This window comes from Phoenix dactylifera, chromosome 1 (assembly GCF_009389715.1).
Source record: "Phoenix dactylifera cultivar Barhee BC4 chromosome 1, palm_55x_up_171113_PBpolish2nd_filt_p, whole genome shotgun sequence".
Taxonomy (NCBI): Eukaryota; Viridiplantae; Streptophyta; class Magnoliopsida; order Arecales; family Arecaceae; genus Phoenix; species Phoenix dactylifera.
The window spans coordinates 18,000,740-18,024,162 of NC_052392.1; the positions used below are offsets into that span (position 1 = coordinate 18,000,740).

General features: G+C 37.9%; 1 protein-coding gene and 1 long non-coding RNA gene across 4 annotated transcripts; one reads left to right on the forward strand and one right to left on the reverse strand.

Moving 5' to 3' along the window:
* Window positions 1-822: 822 nt before the first annotated feature.
* Window positions 823-10,070, reverse strand: LOC120111495. 2 transcript variants are annotated; one of them, XR_005512633.1, is made up of 3 exons: window positions 9,883-10,070; window positions 6,223-6,427; window positions 823-5,789 (listed from the first exon to the last, which is right to left on the reverse strand). It is a non-coding gene; the product is annotated as an uncharacterized LOC120111495 (long non-coding RNA). The 2 variants fall into 2 exon arrangements; XR_005512632.1 differs by lacking the exon at window positions 9,883-10,070 and having other exon boundaries at window positions 6,223-6,820.
* Window positions 10,071-14,118: 4,048 nt separating this feature from the next.
* Window positions 14,119-23,120, forward strand: LOC103701468. 2 transcript variants are annotated; one of them, XM_039128565.1, is made up of 15 exons: window positions 14,119-14,408; window positions 14,962-15,089; window positions 15,169-15,240; window positions 15,333-15,446; window positions 16,734-16,802; window positions 16,902-16,958; window positions 18,241-18,294; window positions 18,414-18,476; window positions 18,661-18,723; window positions 19,054-19,218; window positions 19,351-19,506; window positions 20,612-20,692; window positions 20,805-20,866; window positions 20,971-21,097; window positions 22,666-23,120. In XM_039128565.1, the coding sequence occupies exons 1-14, from the start codon at window positions 14,249-14,251 to the stop codon at window positions 21,047-21,049; spliced, it is 1,323 nt and encodes a 440-aa protein (XP_038984493.1). In that variant the 5' UTR covers window positions 14,119-14,248; the 3' UTR covers window positions 21,050-21,097; window positions 22,666-23,120. The 2 variants fall into 2 exon arrangements, with proteins under 2 accessions (XP_038984493.1, XP_038984488.1); XM_039128560.1 differs by having other exon boundaries at window positions 20,971-21,067.
* The last annotated feature ends 303 nt before the right edge of the window (window positions 23,121-23,423 follow it).

The following is a 23,423-nucleotide window of genomic DNA, read 5'->3' on the forward strand; positions in this document are numbered from 1 at the left end:
GTGATACGATTAGCATTATTACCATGCAATCATTGTTTGAAGCGGTCATTGATGATTGCATGCAAACTTAGAATTATTAATGGCAGCATTTGTTGGAAAAGTGTTTTGCCATATCTTTATTTTATAAAAGTATTATAAAAAATAATCTACTAAAAAAATCAGAAAATTGAAAAAAAAACTTGATTGGATTAAAGCATGTGGTATAGACTATCCTAAGAACGTTTTTCATCCCCTATGTGCAGATTTACGACGATTTCATCCCCAAGGTACAACAATCTAACTCAGCTCGATCCTCCTATAACAAGTACGAAAGACTAATCAAATCATCTCGTAGCTGGTTACCTCCGAAATTTCTCTTAGGATAGCTCAAGCTCGTGAGAGAGTTCTATCGAACAAAGCCAATGATTAAAGGCATTGAGGGCGCAACGCCTTCGACTTATTCTCAAACTTGATCTATGGAAGGCTCGACCTATTTATAGACTTTGTCTGATTACCAATACGGTGCGGCATTTTTGATGATACAATGTTTCAGAAACATCGCATCCGTACGAAAATTAGAACCAACGTTCTTTTCAGAAAAGTTGTAGCGTAAGATGAAAAAGAATAAAATTTTTCAAATTTTCAAAATGTAAAATTTAAAAAATAAAACTGGTATATTTATTTTTTAAAATTAAATTTTTTCCTAAGTTAAAACTCTAAATTTCTCCGCTTCGACATCATGCAATCTTTAGACATATTCGTCTAGAATCACCAAAAGCTCACCCACGAGATCATGGAGAAACCACCTCGTGCACGAACTGGCCAGAAAAGAGCAGGAAAAAGGAGCCAAAAACCAACCTTTCCAATTATGGATGCCTCCGACTAAGTCGAAAGTCAAAATCTCCATGTCGGTCCCAGCCAAAGATCATGAGCCAGGCATGATCCCCACTCCATATCTCTCATCTCCAACTTTCCTCCAACAAAGATTCTCTTCCCATCAGCAGCCCAACAAACAATTTAGAAAGCAAACCACCCAATGCGAGTGGGCCCGCATCCCTTACAAGACGTGGCCCACTTACTGTTTTTAGCCTCTGCACTTCCATCCTAAAAAGGAAAGAGTCAAGCTGGCACCACAAAATCATACACTGCCTGTGAGAAAAGTTCCACCAGGGAATGGGTTAAGAGAATATCTACATACCATTCCACTGGCTCTCCATTGCCAGCTTCCGAGTCACCATTTGAAACACCCATCTCTGCCCATATATACCATCTCCATCAACAGATCAGATGGTGAAAGAGAGGCCGGAGTCTCATCTTTTTCTCATCCAAGGCCTTACGTGAAGAGGCAGAGAGTGGAATGCAGCCAAGGATGACTTGCCGGCATTAGCCTTAAGAAGAGGAGACTCTACCTCACTCCTAAGTTGCCGGCGAGTCTGTCCTTGGCTACCTTCTGCTCTCTTCTTCTCACACAAGGCCCTTGCATGACTCAAGCAATGCCCCCTGAAGAACTTCGGCGGCGCCAAGAGGTATGACCTGAAAAATTTAGGCTTCTGAAACAGTAAGATATTCATGGTGTCTAGTTTTTTCTTTTCTTTTGTTTTCTAACCTTCGTATGCAACCTTTCATAGTTTTTTCTTGTTTCTTTTGTTCATGGATCGTGCAGTACTAGTGAAAGATGCATTCTTGAGCGACCAGTATAATGTCAACGAAGAGCACTATGAAAATTTTTACAATACAAAGTGTAAACCTGTGCTTCGAGATGATGCAACAACAGATAAGAACATAATGAGCGGCCTAATGACGAAATCAACTTCAAAACTGGATGGCCGTATTTACCATCATATACAAATTTATCAAGAACCAAGCCAGTCATACTTTGTCTTAGACACACTTCATACTATTAAGTGCATATCAAGCAGAGTAGAAAAATCTGATTATGAGTTGGATTGAGTACACATAAAACATACTGTAAAATGGATTATAAGCAGCAATAGCTCTCTTAGCACTCAAAATTATTTATGTGGCAGGATGATCATGTGTTTACCCATTGTTGGAATATGAGGTACGCATAAATACTGAAAGGATTGCTAAGGATTTTTCAAAAGTTAAATGAGTAATGCCAACTCAAACAACACATGCATACAATGCATATGAGTTGAAGAACTCTAATGAATGCAAGATACTGCTAGCGCTATCGCTTGCCCTTCCTTAGGTCCAACACTTTCACCTCTTGATACGTAATAAATTTCATAGTTCAAAAACGAGTAGTTTATTCGATGTCAAAATCTCAACGCATGTAACATGACAGCAGTAATTTGATTTGTGCAACTCCCTCCAGTAGAGACATGAGTTCTTGAGCTATTCCTTCCTGAATTTCTTCACCCCAGGCCTCGGACAAAAAGATGCCAACCAGCAAGCTTTAGAATTCATTCAAAGAACTAAATTACCTATCAGCTCATGGAGAAGCTGGTGAAGTCAATAATGCCAATTAGAATGACCATGATTACAGTTTAAAAAAAATAAACCTTAAGATTTGAAACAATACCTAAAGTCCAGGACTGAATATTGCCTCCTCAAATACCAACTATATTTGAATCAGGGATCCCTTTCTTGTACAATGTTTGCATTCAGTGAGTACGATGATGACTAAGTAAAGATAACTCAACATGAAGAAATATATGCCGTCAGGCTTACCTACGCTCTACCCATTCTTTCGCCAGCAGTAGTTAATCCAACAAAGATGTACCTTACAACCTTCTCCAACTCTATTATAATTGCTCTGAATTGACATAAATTTGCTTTAAGATTTTTATAGACATTCTACTTTGCTCAAGACTTGTGGTAATTATGTTTAATATCGTGGCTGAGAGTTCCACATGTGCACCATAACAAGGGAAATCACAGGGAAATGTTAAATATCTCTCTGCCTACATTTCACCTAAGTATGTAGTGCTACAAATAGCAACAAATCTCAGCTAATCTATTTAGCAGAAAAAGAATGTACCATGAGATTTACAGTTTTCATACTTTTTTATTTTATTCAGCATATTCTTGAAATAATATTATAGAAATGACGATAAGAATTCTGAAACATATTAAAGAGATGAACAACCTAAAAGTTACTATTCCATGACAGAACAATAATATGGTAAAGTTACAAATCTATAATGAAAATAGTGATTTTTCAATGGAAAATCCACTTAATTATTGGTTTTGCAACATATTGCTGGATTTATTCTCTTTTTTTTTTCAGAATAGTACAAATTTGGGGTGAATGATTTTGCCCCTGGATCAGCAAAAAATGTCAAAGTTTTCCCTTGACATAACAATATTGAAAACTATATCGAGTTACAGATTAAAAGAGAATAACCAACCACACTTTGCTAAAAGAGTGCCTTCAGATGACAAAGTTGCATGGATCAGCAAAAATGCAATGAACAGTTATTCTGTGGATGCCTGTTTGGTCAACATTCACTGAACCAAGGAACCACGATTTCAAAATTTTTACTTGATTCTGATCATGACACCAATTTCAGTGTTCCATTGACATAACAGTGGATTAATCATATCTACAGCCTCAAGAGTTTTCACAGCACTAAAATCAGTTGTTGTCACATGTAAAAAATGCAGCTATCTAAGTCAAAACTCCAAGATAAAGCACAGTCAAAGCTTTCCTCCAAGAGAGAATATTACATATGCATAGCACAATTTAGCGATAAATGTTCACGTTCTCAAAAGAAAAGGCACCTCCAATTGCGCTAGAAGTTTCTTAGAATTTCTAATGTTGCATTTTTCATAAACAAAAGAATTAAAGGTTGAGATATTCTCCATAGCATTATTCAGCTTATAACAAGCAACATGGCGGACTAACTTTTCCACATGTATAATATTCTATGCTCTGTGTCCCAAATGATTCTACCGTCTTTGGCTTACCTATAGACATACTCTTGGCTTCCAACAGATCTATGGCATCCTTAGAAAACATTTGCATTCTTTCATTTCTAGAGAAAGATTCTCCAACTTCCCTCTTGCCATGACATCTGCCATTCTTTTACTTACAATTATTATGAAACTCAAATTGCAAAAATTTTGCCAATCATTCACCAGCTAGAGCTTAATTTCCTTCTAGGTCCAATGCAATAATTATTAACCTCTTAAGATTTTATTAATCATGCTAGTCGGTTGAAGTACCAAGGTTGACCTACCAAGAGGCAAGTGTGGGTGTAGATCAGCAGTACTTATAGTTTAATTTGGTTGTAAATTATATTTAATTACCAATTATTGTATACTCAGGCTTCTTGTAGTTACCAACAAACAACTTGATTTGTCATGGGCGTATACTTGCCAACCATCCAACACAGACACATCAAGCAATGCCTGAATTTAATGGAAATATGCATGTAGTTCCACTTGAGCACTAAGATCCAAAATGAACACATAGCCATATCAACCAGAAGTGAAATATCAATTCCTTTGGAGATTGCTAGTATAGCCCCAATTCCATTAGATAAATGATCTGAAGTCAGCACAACCTGGCACCTGAACCCTGTAACATCACCTAGAGAGAAAGTCTGTCTTGTTTGCCAGAATGGTGGTCTGAAGTGAACCGCTAATAATAATTTTAAATCTCCCTTGCATCTTTCAATGTCTCAATTTCTGCTCCAAAAACTTCTTACTTGGCCCAAAATCATGCATCCTCCTTTATCCCATTCTACCAAGATATCATTACTTTCAATATCTGAAGTTCACCCTATGTTGTTGGCTTTCTCTGACTACACCTCAATCTCCACAATCCTTTGGTTGACCAATCAAATTTGTGTCAGCTCAGCGCCCTATTCTCAGCTCACTACCAACAATAGTGTAGGCAAATTAAATCTTAAAACAATTCCTCATTCCTGCCATTTGAGTTTTTACATTGTAGAATAAAAACCATGAAATTGGTTCTCAAGCAATTGTCATGGTCCCAAAACAGTATACCAATTAAATCCTAGTCCTCCATAAGATAGATCAGAATTCATTAACTTGTGGTACCTACACAATCATTGGGAATGGCCTGTCTTTTTATAATAAAGAAAATAACAAAAAGTACTATATACTCTACTTCCTGATAAGCATCTGGCTCTACAAAAAAGTATCCACTAGAACAACCTTCCCTAGCATTAAAGGGTCGCTTGAACCTTTATGACAGCAGAACCATTCAAAAAGCCGGAGAAACACTGCAGTCTTATTGGTCTACATGGCCAGACGTTTAGATAAGCATCAACCACTACTGAGCAATATCAACATGTGTAGTCCCATAACATGTAATATATTAATGAATACAACAAACTCATTCAAAGCAAATGTGCTAGTGATGGCTCAAGGGATAACAAGTAGATGTGGTTAATACAATGGCAGTATATAACATGTAAATGGACCAGCAGCTGGTAGTGGTAGCTCAGCTGGTTGGCACCTACCTCTCCAATTGAGGGCCTCAGTTCAAACCTGAGTGGTGGTGAATAACCACTGTTTCTAATGTGTGTGTGTGTGTGTGTGTAACATTTTAATGCATCATTGGACCTGGTTTGAGATGTCTCAGCAGCAAAATTATTTAGGCCTTCAGACTGCTTTTCAATGAATACAGAAAAGCAGGCCTCATACTAACCCAGCCAGAAGAGCCTAAGCATTGGCACCATATAAGTGCCACTATCCAGATGGACTGTTGGAAACTTTATTCTCAGGCTTAAACAGAATATCAACTCCAACAAGACTACCAGGAATATTGTGCCAACTATGAGCCAGTCTTGTCCTAGGCCAAACATGGACAGCATCTGCACCATTACCAAGCAAATCATTAAAAATGCAATGTTGCTTGAAATGCCATACACAGAATTCATAGAAGAATGAAGTGTAAACACACATTCACCAGAACCAACATTGAAAAAGTCCAAGAGTCCTGACAATACATGAGGAGAGCACCTCATGCAATTGTCAGAAAGTAAAACAGAAGGAATAATAACCCCACTATTCTCAGCATAAATTCCTTTGACAAAACTCAAATTCCTTGTGGCTAAGCATGGGCACTTGCATATCTCATTGTATAGTCAAGATTTTATTCCCAATGCTATCTAATTAATGTTTTAGTGGCAATGGAGTCATGTAAGGGTAGCCCAACACATTTTAGTGGCCTAGACAATTACTTTCAAATGCTGTAGATCTTCCTAAATGAGGAAAAAGTTTGATGATATAAAGAGAGGGAATTACCTTTGCACTAGAAGTAACAAATCACTTTTGAAAATTTTGTCGCGAAGGTGTAACAGGCATCCCAAGATTTCCATCACTTTTCCACACAACCAAATGAATCAAACAGAGAATACGACAAGCACTTTGTCAAGCAGACCAGCCTATATATATGAACACCATATCAGCGATATGAAGTAGGAAGAGCACAAGATGGAGAAGATGGGTCCTGCAAGTTCATCCTCCTCTTTAGTCTTTTGAAATATGGAAGTATCATGACATTCAAGAGTTGTCACCAGGCCTTACATGAAGAAGCAGAGAGTGGAGTGCAGCCAAGGATGATCTGCCGGCATCAACTTAAGAGAAAATTCCTCTACTGCAGACTGTCGGCAGGTTGTCCTTGGCTACATTTTGCCCTCGTCTTCTCATGCAAGGCTCGTGGAAGGGGCAGATCGCAGCTATCCGCAACCATGTTAGCATGGATTCCTAAATAATGTGGTTTCTTAAGTGCATGTTGGTGCTAGAAATATGAAGTGTAAGGCCTCTTCATTTGCAAGCAAGAAATTCATTTTGTTGCACTTCTGCAGAATGCCCACATGTGCTTGTGTACACACGTAGAGAGTGAAAGGGGGGGGGGGGGGGGGGGGGGGGGGGGGTGGGGGTAAGGGGGCGGCATTGGATAACTATCTTATAATTTTATAGAGATGTCAAAATATAGTAGCATATTTTTTTAAAATAGCCTTCATTCATTGATATCCAGACTGGAGCAATCTTGCTGAATCGCAATACATCAAGGTATGCAAATGATTTTGATTATAGATAAAACAATTCAAATTTAACAATATAAGTACTTAATAAACAAAGTTATTTATCTGATACAAACAAGGTCGGTGGAACCGGTACCGGGACTTGTACCGGTTGCCCAACAATACAGTATGGTTCAGTACGGTGCTATGCCGACTTGTGGCATATCGACAAAGGGAAGCTAGAGAGAGAAGGGGATAGGGAGAAGAAAAGAGAGGGAGGGAGGGGCCTTTCACGCCTCCTCTCCTCCTGCCATGCCATAACAAAAGCGTGGAAAGGAGAGAGAGACAGATGGAGGGAGAGGGAGGGTGGGAGAGAGAGAGAGGCCAAGAGAGGGAGAGGGCATTCGAGCCCCCTCTTCTCTGGTGCTATATAATAGGGGCAGAGCCCTTGTTTCGAAATGAAAAGATTAAGGGGATAGAGCCCCTATTTCGTTTCAAAAAAAGGGCATTTTGAAACGAAAAGGTCAAGGGGATAGAGCCCCTATTTCTTTTCAAAATAGGAGCTCTGCCCCTGTTACATAGCGCCGAAGGAGAGGGAGCTCGAAAGCCCTCTTCCTTTCTCACTCTCGGCCTCTCTCTTCCCCCTCCCTCTTCCTCCCTCCCTCTCGCCCTCTCTCGTCCTCTCTTTCTTCCTCTCCCTCTCCCTGTCCCTTGCCAGTGTTTTGAATTGAGGGGCGGAACCGTATTGATCCACTTTTGGTATAGCTTGGTTGCCCCAAACCAAGCGGTTTAGGATGGTACAGTGAACCATGGATACAAGCATGTACCTCTTGATTTTGTGAGGCCACTTGCTGAGTACTTGCACACCTATTTAATCACTACCTGAATAAATAGATAATTGGAAGACTTGTATTGTACTATTGATGAATATATACTTAATAACACATTTTGCAGTTGCGTTACTCCATTGAAACCTCAAGAGAAGAACTGATGGTTCATGGACTTTTAGAAGTAACTTAGGAGCTGTAGGTGAAGGTATAGCTATGGAAACAAAAGCTTTAGAAATTGTATGAAGGTTCAACAAAAACACAAGGGTAAATTGTGACTCCATACTCCATTTTGCAATAGAAGGCATCATTGCTCATAATGAATGTTAAAGGCCAAAACATAAGGATAACATGAAAAAACAATTGTGCAGGAAGTGTTGTTCCCCGCTTCCAGGGAATCTTTAATATATATGGAATTGTAAATATAATTTTGCAGATCATGGCAAGTTTCTTGTCGTTTAATTTTTATTCAAGGAATTTTTACAGTTCTCAGTTGTTCTTGCAACAAAATTTTATTATGTTGAATTTAAGTTCTTGCATGGTTCCTTCTTTGTTTGACAAATGCATTTCCCTTTAATATGAGGCACTTGCTTCATTTCCAATTCTCTCGAGCACTATAAAGAAAGCCATAGTCGATGTGTATCAACCTTATTAAAAACCCTCTTAGTATATAACCACTAAAAGATTAGTCCCATGCTTTCATATATGTAATCTTGCCATTCAAAAACTAAAATCAAACATGTGCATTTGCATGTGCTTCATGCTAGTTGATTCGACATTCGTTACAACCAGACAATTTTGAGATATTAGAGATATGAAGCCAAAGACAAACAAACAAACTCATGATTTATGAGCGGACAATCTTTTTTTTTTTTTTTTTTGAAGGGAGAAGGGAGGAAGTGAAATACTTCCCCTCAAATTTTATTCAGTAGAAAATAAATCTGTACAAGAGAAAAGTAACAAAAGTTACAAAATCCGAGAGAACAAGGGAGCAAGGGTACTCATAAGCTGATCGTGGCTCTCTTTTGCTTTGCCATCACAAAGATTACCCTGTAGAAGGTGAAGATATTTTTTATCAAAGAAGATTCTAGAATTTCGTTCCAAACAAACTAGCCGACGCATTGCCATGACAAGCTGATCCCAGGCTCTTCTCAAAGGAGATTTAATTTTTCTACAGCACCATGAAGTCTAATGGTCCTGAAGATTAGTCGGCAGCCTAGAGAACTTGAGGTGTGTCTTCAAGACTGACCAAAAGGTTCTTATGAATGGACACTTTATAAAAAGGCGTTTTACAGACTCAACATTTGCAGCACACAAGGGACATCCAGAACTAACTCCCCAACCCTTCTTCGCAAGTACCTCTCCCATATATAGTCTATTTTCGAGAGCAAGCTAGAGTAATATTTTAGCCTTCTCAGTAGTAGCTGCTGCCATCCAAACAGGTGTACAATAAGGCTAAAGGATACCCAATTCATGGTTTAGAAATTTGCAGAAGGAATTTACTGAATAGTTTCCACTACTTGTGAGTTTCCACACAGGTGCATCTGCCATTCTGCTTGGCCTCATGAGTGGACAATCAATACCGAGTTTAGAATGTGTTAAAGTAACAGATCTAAAACACAGAAAAGATGACGGTGATGTAATGCAACGGGTAATACATAGCCTGATCAAGACAAACTTCATGCTTTTCTTAATGTTTTACTTCCACACGTACGTGATCGATCCTTTGAAAATTCCCCTACTTTTCTATGTAATAGTTGGTGCAATTTTGTACACTTTTATCTCAAATATCCATCTAGTCAAATCTCAACTAATATAGTTTATTTAGTCGTAATATCTCATTGCAGTTTTTGGACTTCGATGATGCCAGACCTGATAGCTCCCAATTATGATTCTTCTAAACAAGTTTCTCCAGTAGATTCCTCACTCCGTTTTTTTTGGGGAAAAAAAAGAAAACTTTCGTGCTTCTTTAATCAATCCCACACATAATGCGACTGATATGATCTACATTTCTAGTTTTCCTCTCCCTCAGCAAGCTAATGTCGAAGATCTACAACAGATACAAAATATCTTCAACCAACAGGAAAGAGATGAGGAAGAACTTCCCAAACCTTAACCGATACATGATCGAAATCCCTCGGCAAATCCTCGAGATCCTTCTTTCCTCGTCTCCGTGCGATCGGATAAACCTAGGGATGGAAATATCTCGAATAAAGGGAAAAAACAATTGTTGGCGGGGAGAGAGGGAGAGAGAGGAGGGGCGAAAGTTTTCGGGGTCTCGCCGGCGTCGCCGCGCACGAGCGCGTTATTGAGGTTCTCTTCTTAAATGCCTAAATGCTAGGGGGTTTTACGTAATAGCGCTGCCTAAGCTGCTTTTTTTTTTTATATATATATATTATTATTTTTTTTTTACACTAAGACGAGCATTTCATACATTACGGATACGAATTCACCTAATAAAATCGAAAAATAAAAGGTCCCGAAGTGCTCCGGGCATCTCTCCTTCTTCAGTCCATAGAGTGCCTCTTGAGTAGCTCATTATATATGCCGCCATCCAATCGGCTGCCTTGTTAGCTTCACGATATACATGCATAGCCTAAAATGTAACGCCCTCTCTCACTATCATCCAAATATCGCGGAGCAGAGGATGAACTCCTTTGTCGCTGCTCGGGCCTTTTCAGACCGAGCTGATCGCCATGGCCGAATCATCCTCCAGTAAGACTGAACTTATCTAAAGCACCTGCCGCGCGTAATACATGTCCATCCAGGCCGCCTGCTGCTCTACTCCAAGAATCGAGGTATCGAAAATCTGACAGCCCCCCGCTGCTACCGCACTAGAGCTCGGGCCCTGGTGAAAAATCCAGCCCATCCCCTTCTACCTCCATCCGAGATCGAGCCATCCAAATTGACCTTAAGAAAACTCGAAGGTGTTAAATTTCTTCAACTTGAACTTGAATAACAAACTAGTCTCGGTAAAAAACTGCCGGAAGTGGGTCAAATTTTACACGTGCATCATCACATATAACCCCCTATTAAATGTTGATATTGGATACATGTTTTTTTTATTATAAATTGCAAAATTGAAGTTTGCGTAGCCACGTGGCGGAGGGCGCCGCCAATCATAGCCGCTCATTTCTGCAAGAATGCATCAAGATGTATGCTTAATGAATGGGCCTATAGAAATAAGTAGTTATGATTGATAGGGTGCGTGACAACGCTCTGCATGTAGGGTAGGAAATAATTTCTCTCCAGCTACATTGTGGTTGACTCAATACTTATGCTTGCATTATGGCAAACTACTTTATCCATGCATCACATTTACTGGGCTTGGCTATTGGAATTTGTAACTCGAGATTCTTAAGCCATGAGTGCAAAAGTTGAGAACCCTTGCCTGAGAGCCCTAAGCCCTCAAGTGTAGGATAAGCATCATATTGTTTTTGATCCAAAACCTTCAACAGCATCCATGCAACATGCCGTAAATATATGCCAACTTTCAAAGCACATCGGAGACGACGACTGCATATAAACAAATTGATTCATGAACGACATGATTTGTATATTTTATTCATCAAAATATTTTATTAATTGTCGATCATCTTGTAATTAAACATCAATTACCTGCCTACGTTCGACCTTTTCATTTGATTTAAAGCGCAGGATCCTAGTCAATAATCAGTATAAATTCATAGTTCTCTGGAACCAGTGTAAATGATTGGCGGCACTTAAACAGTCCATGCAAGGTTGAACTCGAGCTCCCAAGAACAAGTCTTGGTGCTTTCAACTCCATGCTTTTGGAGAGCCAATCAGCTGTTGCCGATCTCCTTGGAGCCAGTTTACAGTAGTTTCTTCACCTTGCAGGTTGGCCTCTAAGCAGATTTGGCTTGTCTCGATGAATTGTGGAATAGTTTAACAGGTCTACTTACATATCACTATTTTTTTTAAAAGAATTTTATTGCTTTTTTATGCTTTTTTTTTTCTTGTAAATTCTTTATAAATAGTTTTTGTAAACTCCACTTTTCTAATAAACGCCGAGTGACTTTACCTCCCTCGTCATAAAAAAAAAAAAGATAAATTGTTGATACAACCAAAGTCCCTAAAAATTAAGTATATCCATACCAAAGTATTGTAGAACTAGGCTTACACAGCTTAATGTCCCTACAACTTGATCTTAATTTGGTTCCTTTGCTGGGCACGGTAGAGAACTAGAGATTTATCCTGGTCCTTTCCTTTTTTTTTAATAGGAAATTAGAATTTCCAACAAATTTGTCGCCTCGTAAATGACTATTAAAGCTTCCATTTGAACATTTCTACAAGGGACAGCCAAACATGTGATCTTTCATAGACTTTTTGTGCATGAGATGGAACTGGTCTATTGGGAAAATTTGTGTCTAAATTGGTCTTGGATTAATTTAAACCCATCAAGGTGCACATATCTATGAGGAGGCTACTCTAGGGACGTGAACTCTTGCAATTAATTTGCACCATCATTCTACCAATGCTGAAGCTCCAAGGACCCAATACTTATTGGACTATGTTTAACGCTTGATTACTTGTAAAGACAGCATGTTGCAATACGTACATAAATTAACAAGAGGCCAAGATGGCAATCTATTGAATTCCATGAATTGCAGTGCCACAGCTGTAACCTAAAGATGTTCTATCTCTACTGGCTGTACTAGTTGTGTGAGCAACCGTTATATCAATATATATATATATATATATATATATATATATATATATATATATATATATATATATATTCTATTAATTAACTATAGCCACGACCTAAAATTTATCTTGGCTCAGCAGGGATATTATAAGTCAAATAGGTCTGCACCATACTAACATATAAGCTTCTTTCTTCCTTCCTTTCTTTTTTTCATTTAAGAAAAAAAAAACAAGATTAACGCATATATTTTAAAGAATCCCAAGCGTGAGAGAAGCAAATGGCTGATTCGACCCGCTGCCGAAAAATTCTTGCTTTTGACAATTCCTTCATTGTACATTCAAAAGCTTCCACACCCCACTGGATGCGTTCTCCAAACAGCAGGGTGTAAAGCCAAATGTGTTTAGACTTCGACAAAGGCATAATTAGTAGGTTAATGTTTTAAAATATTATTCTACCATTCGATGGCCGTTTAGTAAACGGCAACGCTTGCACGGTCAAAGAACTAGTAAAGAAACAGCAGCCCCGTGCAAGCTGCTTCATCGACTTTAGCCAGGATTACTGCAACAATGGACACAACCAACTCCATTTTCAAATATTGCCAGAAGAAGGACTTGGCACCTGTTTTGTATATGTCTCTATCTCTGTGGAGTATTTTGTCTCTTAACTCTCTAGGCAGCTCTCACGTGAGATTAGTGTGAGCTGCTGGTGCACCCCCCCCCCCCTCGGAAAAAAAAAGAATACGGGCAAACCAACTATTGCATCCTGCTTTGGTTTAGGAGTCATCCTTTGCACGCAAATAACATAAAATCCCAAGCAAGCATCTGAAATTGGTTTGTGCATAAATTGTTGGTCACTGCTTGTATCACATTCTTTTGAGTTATAGTTACTATGGGCATGAATTTGTTATATTACATAGACCACGGTTGATGACACTGACTTGGGGTGAAATAGGAACTAATGCTAAATTTGAGCCCTTATGAACGGCCTTGAAATAATAAGTGTCATTATTCAAGCATTAGTTGTTATGTTATTCCCTTGGATGCTAGAAAGCTTAAGCTATTTTAGCCCTTAAACATTAGTTATTATGTTAGCCTAAGCATTAGTTATTAGAAGGCTTAAGCTAGACCAAGCTAGACCTTGAAATAGTTATTATGTTAGCCCCTTGGATGCTAGAACTTAGCAACCACATTGACTTTGGCTTGAATCATGGCAATTGAGTAGGATTGGGATAAGAATATAGCAAAAGGAAAATTTAATAGTTGCATGTCCTTGCAAGTCGCAGCCAAAATTAGTAAAAATATTTCTGTTTTTATGGAGATAAAGAGTTCTTGTAAAAAAATAGAATCCATCTATATATACTCGAGTATTGAAACCGCTACCAACTTTAAATGTCGCGTCCGGCATCCGATCACGACCGTCCACACGATTTCCCAGAGCCACCGTTCTCCACTTCTAGCCAGCGGCTAGCGAACGGCAGCTATCGGCCGTCGTTCTCGAGAGTCTACCAAACGAACGGCTACAAGACAACCGCTGATGCCGCCATCGTCGTCCCCACCCACGTATCCATTCCCTCCTCGCTCGACACCACGTGTCAGCCCGCCAGATGACGACCGGCACGTGTCGGTTAATGAAGTGGAGACGGACTCTATTAATTCGTCATAACTCGTTTATGGCCCTTCCCTTCTCCCGCTCTCTTCCCCACGGCGAGCGACGAGAAGAAAGGAACGTAGAGACGAAAACAAAGAACAAAAAAAAAGGGGGGAATTTTTTTTTCCTTCTTTTTTCTTTTGGGTTTTAATCTGATATCGATGGCGGCTTCGAAGATTTGGATGGTTTCGATCGTTCTCTCGATCTTGGTAGTTGGAATCCGGAGCGACGCGGAGGTCGAGGACGGGACGGTGGCCGAGGCTTGGGATTCTCCGCTGAAGCCGGAGATCGAGCAGCTTAAATCCAAGGTCGCCGGTCTAGGTCAGCCTGGATTCGATCACTTCGCTGAATCCTTTTGAAAGCTAGGGTTTTTCGTGGCTGTTTGTTCTTTGTTTTGCATCCGTGGACGAGAGATTTCGTGGAGATCAGGGGTCTCATTCGCTCGACTAGCGTTTGCGATTTAGTTTGTCCAATGCTTAAGTTCTTAACACGTTCTTCGCGTTCTTTTTGGACTTTAAAGGAGTAAATAATCATTTCTTGATATTTTTATCCAAAAAGGTAGAAACTTTTTTGTTTTAATATCCGCGGATTGCCGACTCTTCTTTCTCCTTCTTCTTCTTATATTCTTCCTTTTTCGTGGTTTCTTGCGGAGATTTTATCTTTTTTTTTTCCTCTGCAGGTTGGCATATTGTTATCTTTTTTGAGAAATACACATACATATCAATCTGTTCTGTTAACTGATCTTGAAATTATCTAGCTAGTTTTACGTTTATATGACAAAAGGTCTTTTTTTTTTTTTTGAATTTTGGAGTGATTGGTATACTAGTTTTCAATATTTTTGTTAAATTATTCTTTCTATTCCTTTTTAATGAAGAATCAAGTTTATCGGATAGAACTGATGAAGTGAAGAGAAAAGAAGAGAGAATTGCACAACTGGAAAAGATTGTCGAGGAGAAGTTGGCGACCATGGCTTCGCTGCAGAGTGAGATAGAATTGCTTCAGGTAAGGCAATGATGTGATACTTCTTAATATTTTTGTCTGCATTCTTTGAAGTCAGCATCTTTATTTTGTTATTGTGTAGAAAAAAGGAGTTGTAGACGCCCAGGAATTGGTGGGAAGGGCTGGTGCACGTGCTGATGAACTTGAGAAACAGGTCAGAAAAGAATGTCTTCTTTTTCTTAGAAGAATAGGTATTTGACTACTCCGATAGCATTGATAGAATCATAATCTGAATTTGATGCATAGATTGAGAAGCTTAAAAATGAAATAGAGGCCCAGACTGGAAAAGGAGATGCTTTTGTGGCCCGGGCTGGCGAAGCAGAGAAGAAAGTTCAAGAACTCAGTCTGAAATTGGAAAACGTAAGTTCTTTTTTCTGTTTGATGGCAGTATTGCGTGTTCCAAACATCTCAGCTTGCTATTTCCTGTCCAGTGCCATGAGTGTATTATGGAACTATTTGTTCTCTTGTCTACCTTTCATGATCACCCAACCTCCTTGTATATGTGGTATCAATTTTGCCAGCCTATCTCATGTAAGCTTTACAATTACGTGTTCAATTTGTTATCCTGATGTCACATTTCTCTTAGTTGTGTGACAGTTGTATCCACCATTAAGCAATCAATGTTTCAGACATGTACATATAACAGGAAGTATTATTTATATACATGTAACATGCCCCTAGAGTTGTTAAGAAGGATACCATTCTCGAGTTCCTGAGAACCAGAGCTAGAGGTAGGTGTGAACTATGCATTGTACAATCTGGTTTATTTTCCATGTGCACTGCTTCCAGTGCTGAAGCTCATTTGAGCATTCTAGAGATTTTGGTCCTATGTTCTTATTTGATGCATAGTTGCTGGAGCTTGTGGAGTCGCTAGCTGAAAAAGTTATTGGCCATCTGGGTCATTGTAAACTCATTATGTTTCAGGTAGATGGATAAGTAAGGAACAATCTTATAGTACATCAGAAAACATTTTCCTCGAAGGTCTGAGTAAAATAATAGGACAATGTTCAAAGCTAAGTCGACAATAAGATGTCTGTCTCTCAGGACTTCAGATAGTGTTGTTCTTGATGGCCTCGATATTTCATTAGACCACCTTGCAAAGCAGACCAACTATCCGATCATGGACTTGAACAACAATTTTTTTCCTCTGCAAATTATTTATCTATATTATCACCATTGGATATGTAAAATAATAGGTGCTTCTACTCCCACAAGCCAGAAGATGGATTTTATTTAATTTCATTGTGGTTGATCCTAGAAAATGATATGGAAGGTCCTGGACTCTGCTGATTCCTCATTTTATACTGCCAGACCATAACCAACTAAGAAGACTTTGCCATTCGATAGGTCTTACAGAGGTATAAAGAGCACTAGTTAGAGAAGTCACATGAAAATAGACAGATAACTATATCATCTGTTTGCAAGATTTGTTCTCTGAAATATGCTAGATAAACAAGTGCCTCATAAAATGAAGGTATAAGATGCTTGCTTTCTTTATTGTCAAAAGCTTTACTTTTGAGCAGTAAGATTTGGTTAAATAGGGCATAAATAATGTTGATTTTGCCTCCAGAATTTTCTGTACTTATGATGCCACTGAATCTCCACCTCTCCCCCCCCCTCCCTCTCTCTCTCTTCTCTCCTCTCTAGCTTGAAAGGATAAATGATGAACAGAGACTCAGACTTCAGAAATCTGAACAAGCTCTTCAAGTGGCACAGGTTTGTTTGTACTTTCCAGGGTCACCATATGGTACCTCCCAGAATAAACACATGATGTTTGTTCTCACGGTAAAATAACCCTTTTCTCCTATTTTACAGGAGCAATTGGCAAAGACGCAATTAGAAGCAAGATCAAAATCAGACAAGTTGAGGGAGGTGAGAATATGAATCATAATGCTTTAGTTTCTTTTAGTACTTTCTGTAGCATTCAGTAATTAGACTTCCAACAAGTAACGATGGACCTAATCTCGAACTGATCAACAGCGAATGTTCATTAATTATCAAGGATACTTGATCACCTTATTTCCAGAAAGCAACTAAAGAATTTTATTGAATGTTCAACTGGAAACTTAACTATCGTCTGAGCAGTTCCCAGTATCAGAGGGAATATGAATAAAAGGTTCTGGTTCTATCTGTGGAGTAATTGTGAAATTAGAAGTTCATATGAAATTACAGATACATGAAATTGCCCTTAAAGCTTCCTTAAAATTATTTTGTTCCATATCTTCTGTCAGCTTGAGCAGAACCTTTATCTGAAATTCTGTTTGTCTGAACACAATAGCGAGTGTTTACCTGTTCCCTAATTCTTAAGTCAAGTATTTCCTCATTATATGGTGTTCCATGGTCGTCCTATAAGTCATCCTAAATTAACAAAAGAAAAAACCCCTAAAACTTGCTTCAAAACCTACATAAACTCATTTAACAAAGTCACGCTAAACTATGTTTTTTTATCTACAACACGGTTGGCCTCATTTATTGTTTGAATGTATTATAACATCAGAATGATTGGGATTTGCTTCGTTCATGAAGAAACTAGTTAAAAATTTATGAACGTAAGTTTCTAGGTGTGACTGTGTTTATTACATCTTTAAGTACCTTCCTAAAAATTTGTCACATTCCAAATATTTAAAAACTTCAAATTATGTGGAGAACAGAAAAGGTGTTCTGAATTTATGATAGAAACATGCTAAACTTCATGAATCCAATTATTTTGTCTTTCCCCTTCCAAAAAAGAAGACCCATACATCCCAAGAATTTGACATTTCTAATTTAAGTATTATTAAAATAATTTTCTGAACATTCTCCTGACTAAACCTATATTAACCTCCCTTTGGTTTTACACCCAGATATTTACACTTAAAAAGTCTCAGATTCTGAAAATTTCAACTTAAGGAAGAGTTAAAGGACATGAGTTTTAGAATCCTTTTGTTAACATACTGAAGCTGGTGATGGATTCTTTTAATCAGAGCTAGACTTTTTAGGGTAGCAACATGCATTCTTGTCTGACCTCTTAGAACCCTCAAATTCTGCCTTTAGTTGCATATATTTGGGTTGCCTTACTGGCTTACGTGGGAATTATTGCTTTCTATTCATTGTGCTTTCACAAGTAGTAAAAGCTTACTCAAGAGTGAGGTTAATATTCTATGTTTTTGTTCAGGTTCATGGGGCATGGCTACCACCTTGGCTGGCAAACCATATTGCTCGTTGTCAGGTTAACTTGTGCAGCTCATATTGAACAAGCCTATGCATATATATATATATATATATATATATATATATATATATATATCCTCAGCTTAGCTCTTAGTTGGTTTTATTTGTGACTTGTAGGATCTTGCAGTGAGTCACTGGAATATGCATGGGAAACCTGCTTTGGATGTTTTCCTACAGAAGGTGCCCATGCTTGTCCTATCCAAAATCACATGACTTAATGGAGAAATTGTAATAAAATTGGGTCTGCAAGTCTTGTTTTTTTGACTACATCAGTGTTTTTATGTACATTATTTGAACATAATATTTTATAGATGTCTAATGTTTGCATGAGGTGACCGCTTCTTGGATCCGAAAATTTTTTCAGGCATCAGAGAAATCAACCCAGGCACAGAAATGGGTAGAACCCCACCTGGAAACTGCTAAAACAGTAAGTAGTTGCTAAATATACCTTATGAATATGATATTCCTATCAGATTTTAATATATGTTTGTGTACTATAAATTCTTTGATTGGAATATCATATTCATTGTGGAGCTTCATTTCTTATGTTTTTGCTGGAATTAATCATCTTCTGTGCTACTGTTGCAGTGGTATATAATGGAAGACATTTATTGTTATTTATCTGAACCTGTACCTATTCTATCATATATTCCTGCTAGTTTGTAGATGACTTTATTTTTTAAAAAACATGTCTCACTTTGTAGATATTATAAGTTTATTGAAGTTTCTTTGCTCATTTTATTTTTGTTCTGTGAAGAAATGGATCCCTGCTGTCAAGGAACAATGGGTGACCTTGATAACTTATATTAGGCCCCATGTGCAAATGGTCTCTACTAAAGCTATCGAGGCTTATTGGGTGTGCACAAATACTGTTACACCTCATGTTGTGAAAGTAAAAGAACTTGCCGATCCTTATTTCCAGGTATCTTTCATGATGAATTTATGAACTGGCAACTATATGTCTTCTTTAAGGTTGTAACTTACAGCTTATGTGAAATGTCTATCATGATTATTGCGACTTGGTTTCTCATATAGACTGCTAAATTTTTGCCAGGAAGCTAAGAAATTTTCTAAACCATATGTTAACCAAGTCGCTGCTGTCAGCAAGCCTCATGTTGAGAACGTGCGTCTTGTTTTGAAACCTTACACAAAATATGTAGCCCATGCTTATGGAAAGTCGGTGGAATCAACGACTGCGTGTCATCATCAGGTATTCCTTTTTCAGTTGTTGCTTTACTCTAAGCCTACATTATTTGTTTTTAATTGGTTGAAATATTTCTTGTATTTTGAGACTTTGTGGGGCGCACTACATGGCTATTAGTTTTCGCCTGAATAAGCAAGTTAACATCTTGGATTATAACGATCATACCTTGCATATATTTAATTTTGAATTTGAACCGCCTTTTTTGACTTCTATTGAGATACTGTCTTGCGGAAGTGTGATTTCCTTAAAATGCCCCCACGTGCCTAAGTCAATGTAGTGTAGGTTTGTTACATGTTATAGTACAGAACATGCAAAGTAGGTCAAAGATATGATAGTGAAATATTTTTATGATGTTTTAGATTTGCAGATATGTATACATCGATAACAAGGATGTTGAATTGGCCTGCAGAATGTTTCTCTGATCTTTTACTGTGTGCGCTCCAAATGCATTGTAAAATATCAGATAAAGAATGAAAAGAAGTTTTAAAGCTGAGTGGATCACAAAGAACATCTTATAGGACTTGAGGAGGTTATTGTTTTATGCACTTGTATATGTTATTCAGTGAAAAGGCATAGCTATTTGTGTAAACTAGTGCTTATGATGAGGCATAGCTCTGAATTTCATGTAAATATCGTAATGTAAATAATCTATAATGTTATCAACCCCTTCAAGGGAAGGCAGTTGATGGCATTCAGTATGCAAACCTACTTCTGCTATAACTTCACTTTAAAAACTTCTAATTGTATTGTTCATCATCGGTAGATCAGTGCTTTCAGTATATGCAAAACAATGTATAAGACAATTATTTTTTACCGGGATTTGGAAACCTTACAGATATTGCTTGTCTTTTTATTGCATCTATATTTGTAGAATAATTTTAGATTATCCATATGGGTATCCTAGATTAGTTATGAGATAAAGACATAATAAATTAGCTTCAGAGTGGTATACATATGCAATTTCTCTCTCTCCCTGTGCGTGTGTGTGTGTATGGTCATAATTTCTAATATAAATTGCAATATTCCCTTTTCTCTGAAGTTAAAGTAGTCTTTGTTTTGGTGAATCTAGAACACCTAGCATGTATCAGAGGATTTTTTCCCCATCCTGTAGGTTCAAGCTGCTGTCCATGAGAAATTAGTGAAGCATAAACTCACAAAACCTCTTGCAACTAAAGAGCTGGTGTGGTTCATGGTATGAAGTGCTCCATTTTTATCTGCAGTAACCTTTTTTTTTTTTTTTTTTTAATATGAGAGTTTGACCAAAAGAATGCATCTGTAAGACTTGTTCAATTTTATTATTGCAGGCCTCTGCTTTGTTGGTTTTACCTGTTTTCTGCATTTACAGAATCTTTTCATCCATATTCTGGTTAGTATTTTTGAACTATTTTTCTTTAGAGGCCCATCCCAATCTGTTCTGAGTCCGTTCATCTTTTTCACTTTTTTCTCATTTAAAACTTCTGAATTTTGTAGCAAAAAGACGAGGACCACACGGAATGCCAGTTCCCGTCATGCATCTCATAAACATAAAAGGAGGCATGCTGGCAAATAGAGTGAATCAAAGATATAGGTGAGCTTCTGCACTATTTTACACTCAAAGGTACAATTCATAGTCCCTTAAGTTGTTTGCATCATTTGTAGATCGAAACAGGGTCATTATTGCTATCTCTTCAAAATTGACTTCTTGATTAAACCTACGGACGTTGTAGGCTAACCAAGTTTTATCTAGTTAGTGTTTCTGTTTGAATTTGAAACAGTATTTTTAGAAGATAAAGCTTGCAATTTTGGTCTTGCTGTATATGCGTTGCTTTTACTTAAGCTTGATGATTTTGATGCTTCTCTTTCCTCCTTTTGATCCTGCAGATAATTTCCTGGTAATGAGGAGATTTTCTTTTGTTATGCTCTTTATTATTTTCAATCAAAATTTATTTGATCTTTCAGATTCATCTATATTTCATATTTGAATGGGTATATTGCATCCAAAACCATAAAAAGGAGAACTTCATTCATTAAGGCCGTATGTGACCTAAAAAAGGAAATGATTTGTGAGATGATTGCATGGAGCAAGATGCACCAGGATTTGAAGCTCCCAGCCTCCCCAATCTTTACAGCAGGAGTTCCTCAGATTGCCTTGCTCTAAGCAAATAATCTCACCAGAACATGACAAAGTTGCAAATGGAGTTTTTGCAATGTTTATGATATTTGCATCATCTTACCCCCCCCCCCCCCCCCCCCCAACTTTCGGGGGAAAAAAGATTCTTACATTATCGTCATAAGCAAAGCTCACCGTCTCAGTACCGCATCTTATATCGGTACCATCCTATTATAGTGTAGATATGCGGTTTGGTACGGTACAGCTCGGCGTACCAATTATTGATATGGTACGCTACATACCAGTTCGGTACCGATATGATATGGTACGTCTGATATGGTAGGATGCCAACTGGCATGGCAAACCTTGGTCGTAAGCATCCTTTTTTACATTCGCCTATGTTGACTTATGTTGATTTTGAGAGCTTCTTCCGCCTCCACCCACACAGACTTAGTTGAGCATGCGAGAGCCGCTCCTAGCTACCCTGACATAAGAGTGATGTCATCAGCAAGTTGGAAGCAGATCCTGCAGAGGCTTCATACTGGCTAACATTGAATCAAGGCGTTTTGCTCTTTTCTTAAGTAAGAAATATCATTGACCGTCTTCTACCATAGAGCTAAAATAATATCAAATAGCAAACAAAGGCAAATGGGAATAATATGTGCATTGAGATAAGGGTACCTAATAAGACCATTTCATAAAAAAACCCTAAATTCTCCATATCAATAACATAAACATAGAAGTTAATGATGCCCAGCTCATATTTATTACATTCTGGATTTTTCGGGATGGTGGTAATAATCCATGAGAGAGCTCCTGTCCTCCTTTTGATATGTATGTATGTATGTTATACGACAAATCTTAAAAATCTCCTCTGTCAACTCAAAATTTAACTTATTTGGAAAATTCAGCTTATGCGTAGAAGTTATGAGCCAAGAACATGGATAATTGTTTTTCGTGCTTCAGAAGATGCTTGATTGTCTACCATCTGATAGTCTCTTAATTCGATCTGTTAAACTGTTACAGTGTTTCTTTTCTTTGAACACATTTAATACTTATATTTTATTTCCATGCAGGTCTGGTCCAGTTATGGGTGATAGGCCATGAATTCTGGGGTTCGGAGACACCCCACTGAAAGATGCTTTAACAGTCGTGTACGGAAAAAAATTTACGTTTTCTTCTTGACCTACATGTTTGAAATGTGCAGCTCCTATGCTCATAAGCGTTTCCTGGGATCGTGGATTGTGTGTCATTTTAAATTATTTTCGTTTGGTGATATATTTGTTTGCTAGATCTATGTCAATATCTATTGCGAATGTGTGTAGATATATCACTGATTTAGGAAAAAATGGGGACTGAACGAATACTTTTCTAAATACTAATGTTTACTGCCACAAACTCAGACCAAATACCAAGGGCGCCATAGCGATCTCAGATAAAAATCTTCTAGTATTGGGAGGGGGTGTGCTGTGTAACTTGTGACTAAGTTTTTGCTGATCTTCAGATATAAATCTTCTGGTCTTGGGAGGCAGTGTGCTGTGTAACTTGTGATTAAGTTTTTGCTAATTATCACCTAGTGTCGGCAGACCACATGCCGTAATTAGATGAAAGATTGACTACCTACCAACTTTTTCATCGAAAAATGAACTAGTCTTGGCAGGCAACGTCGTGGGACCAGTAGCTATAATTTTCTGAAGCAAGGTTTTGGAACGTGCTGTTGTCATGTAATATCTGATGGTACCGCGAGTTTCTTTCTTTTCTTTTTTTTTTTTTTAACTTAAGCAGGCTACTCATATTTTACATGTACGAATACATTCAATAAAGTTAAAAAACA

Excerpts from the sequence above, each read along its gene's own strand:
- LOC103701468 (XM_039128565.1), top strand. The coding sequence starts at position 14,249 with ATGGCGGCTTCGAAGATTTGGATGGTTTCGATCGTTCTCTCGATCTTG. Across the intron at positions 14,409-14,961 it reads ATCCAAGGTCGCCGGTCTAG|AATCAAGTTTATCGGATAGA; the intron begins GTCAGCCTGGAT and ends TTTTTAATGAAG. Across the intron at positions 19,219-19,350 it reads TTGCCGATCCTTATTTCCAG|GAAGCTAAGAAATTTTCTAA; the intron begins GTATCTTTCATG and ends AATTTTTGCCAG.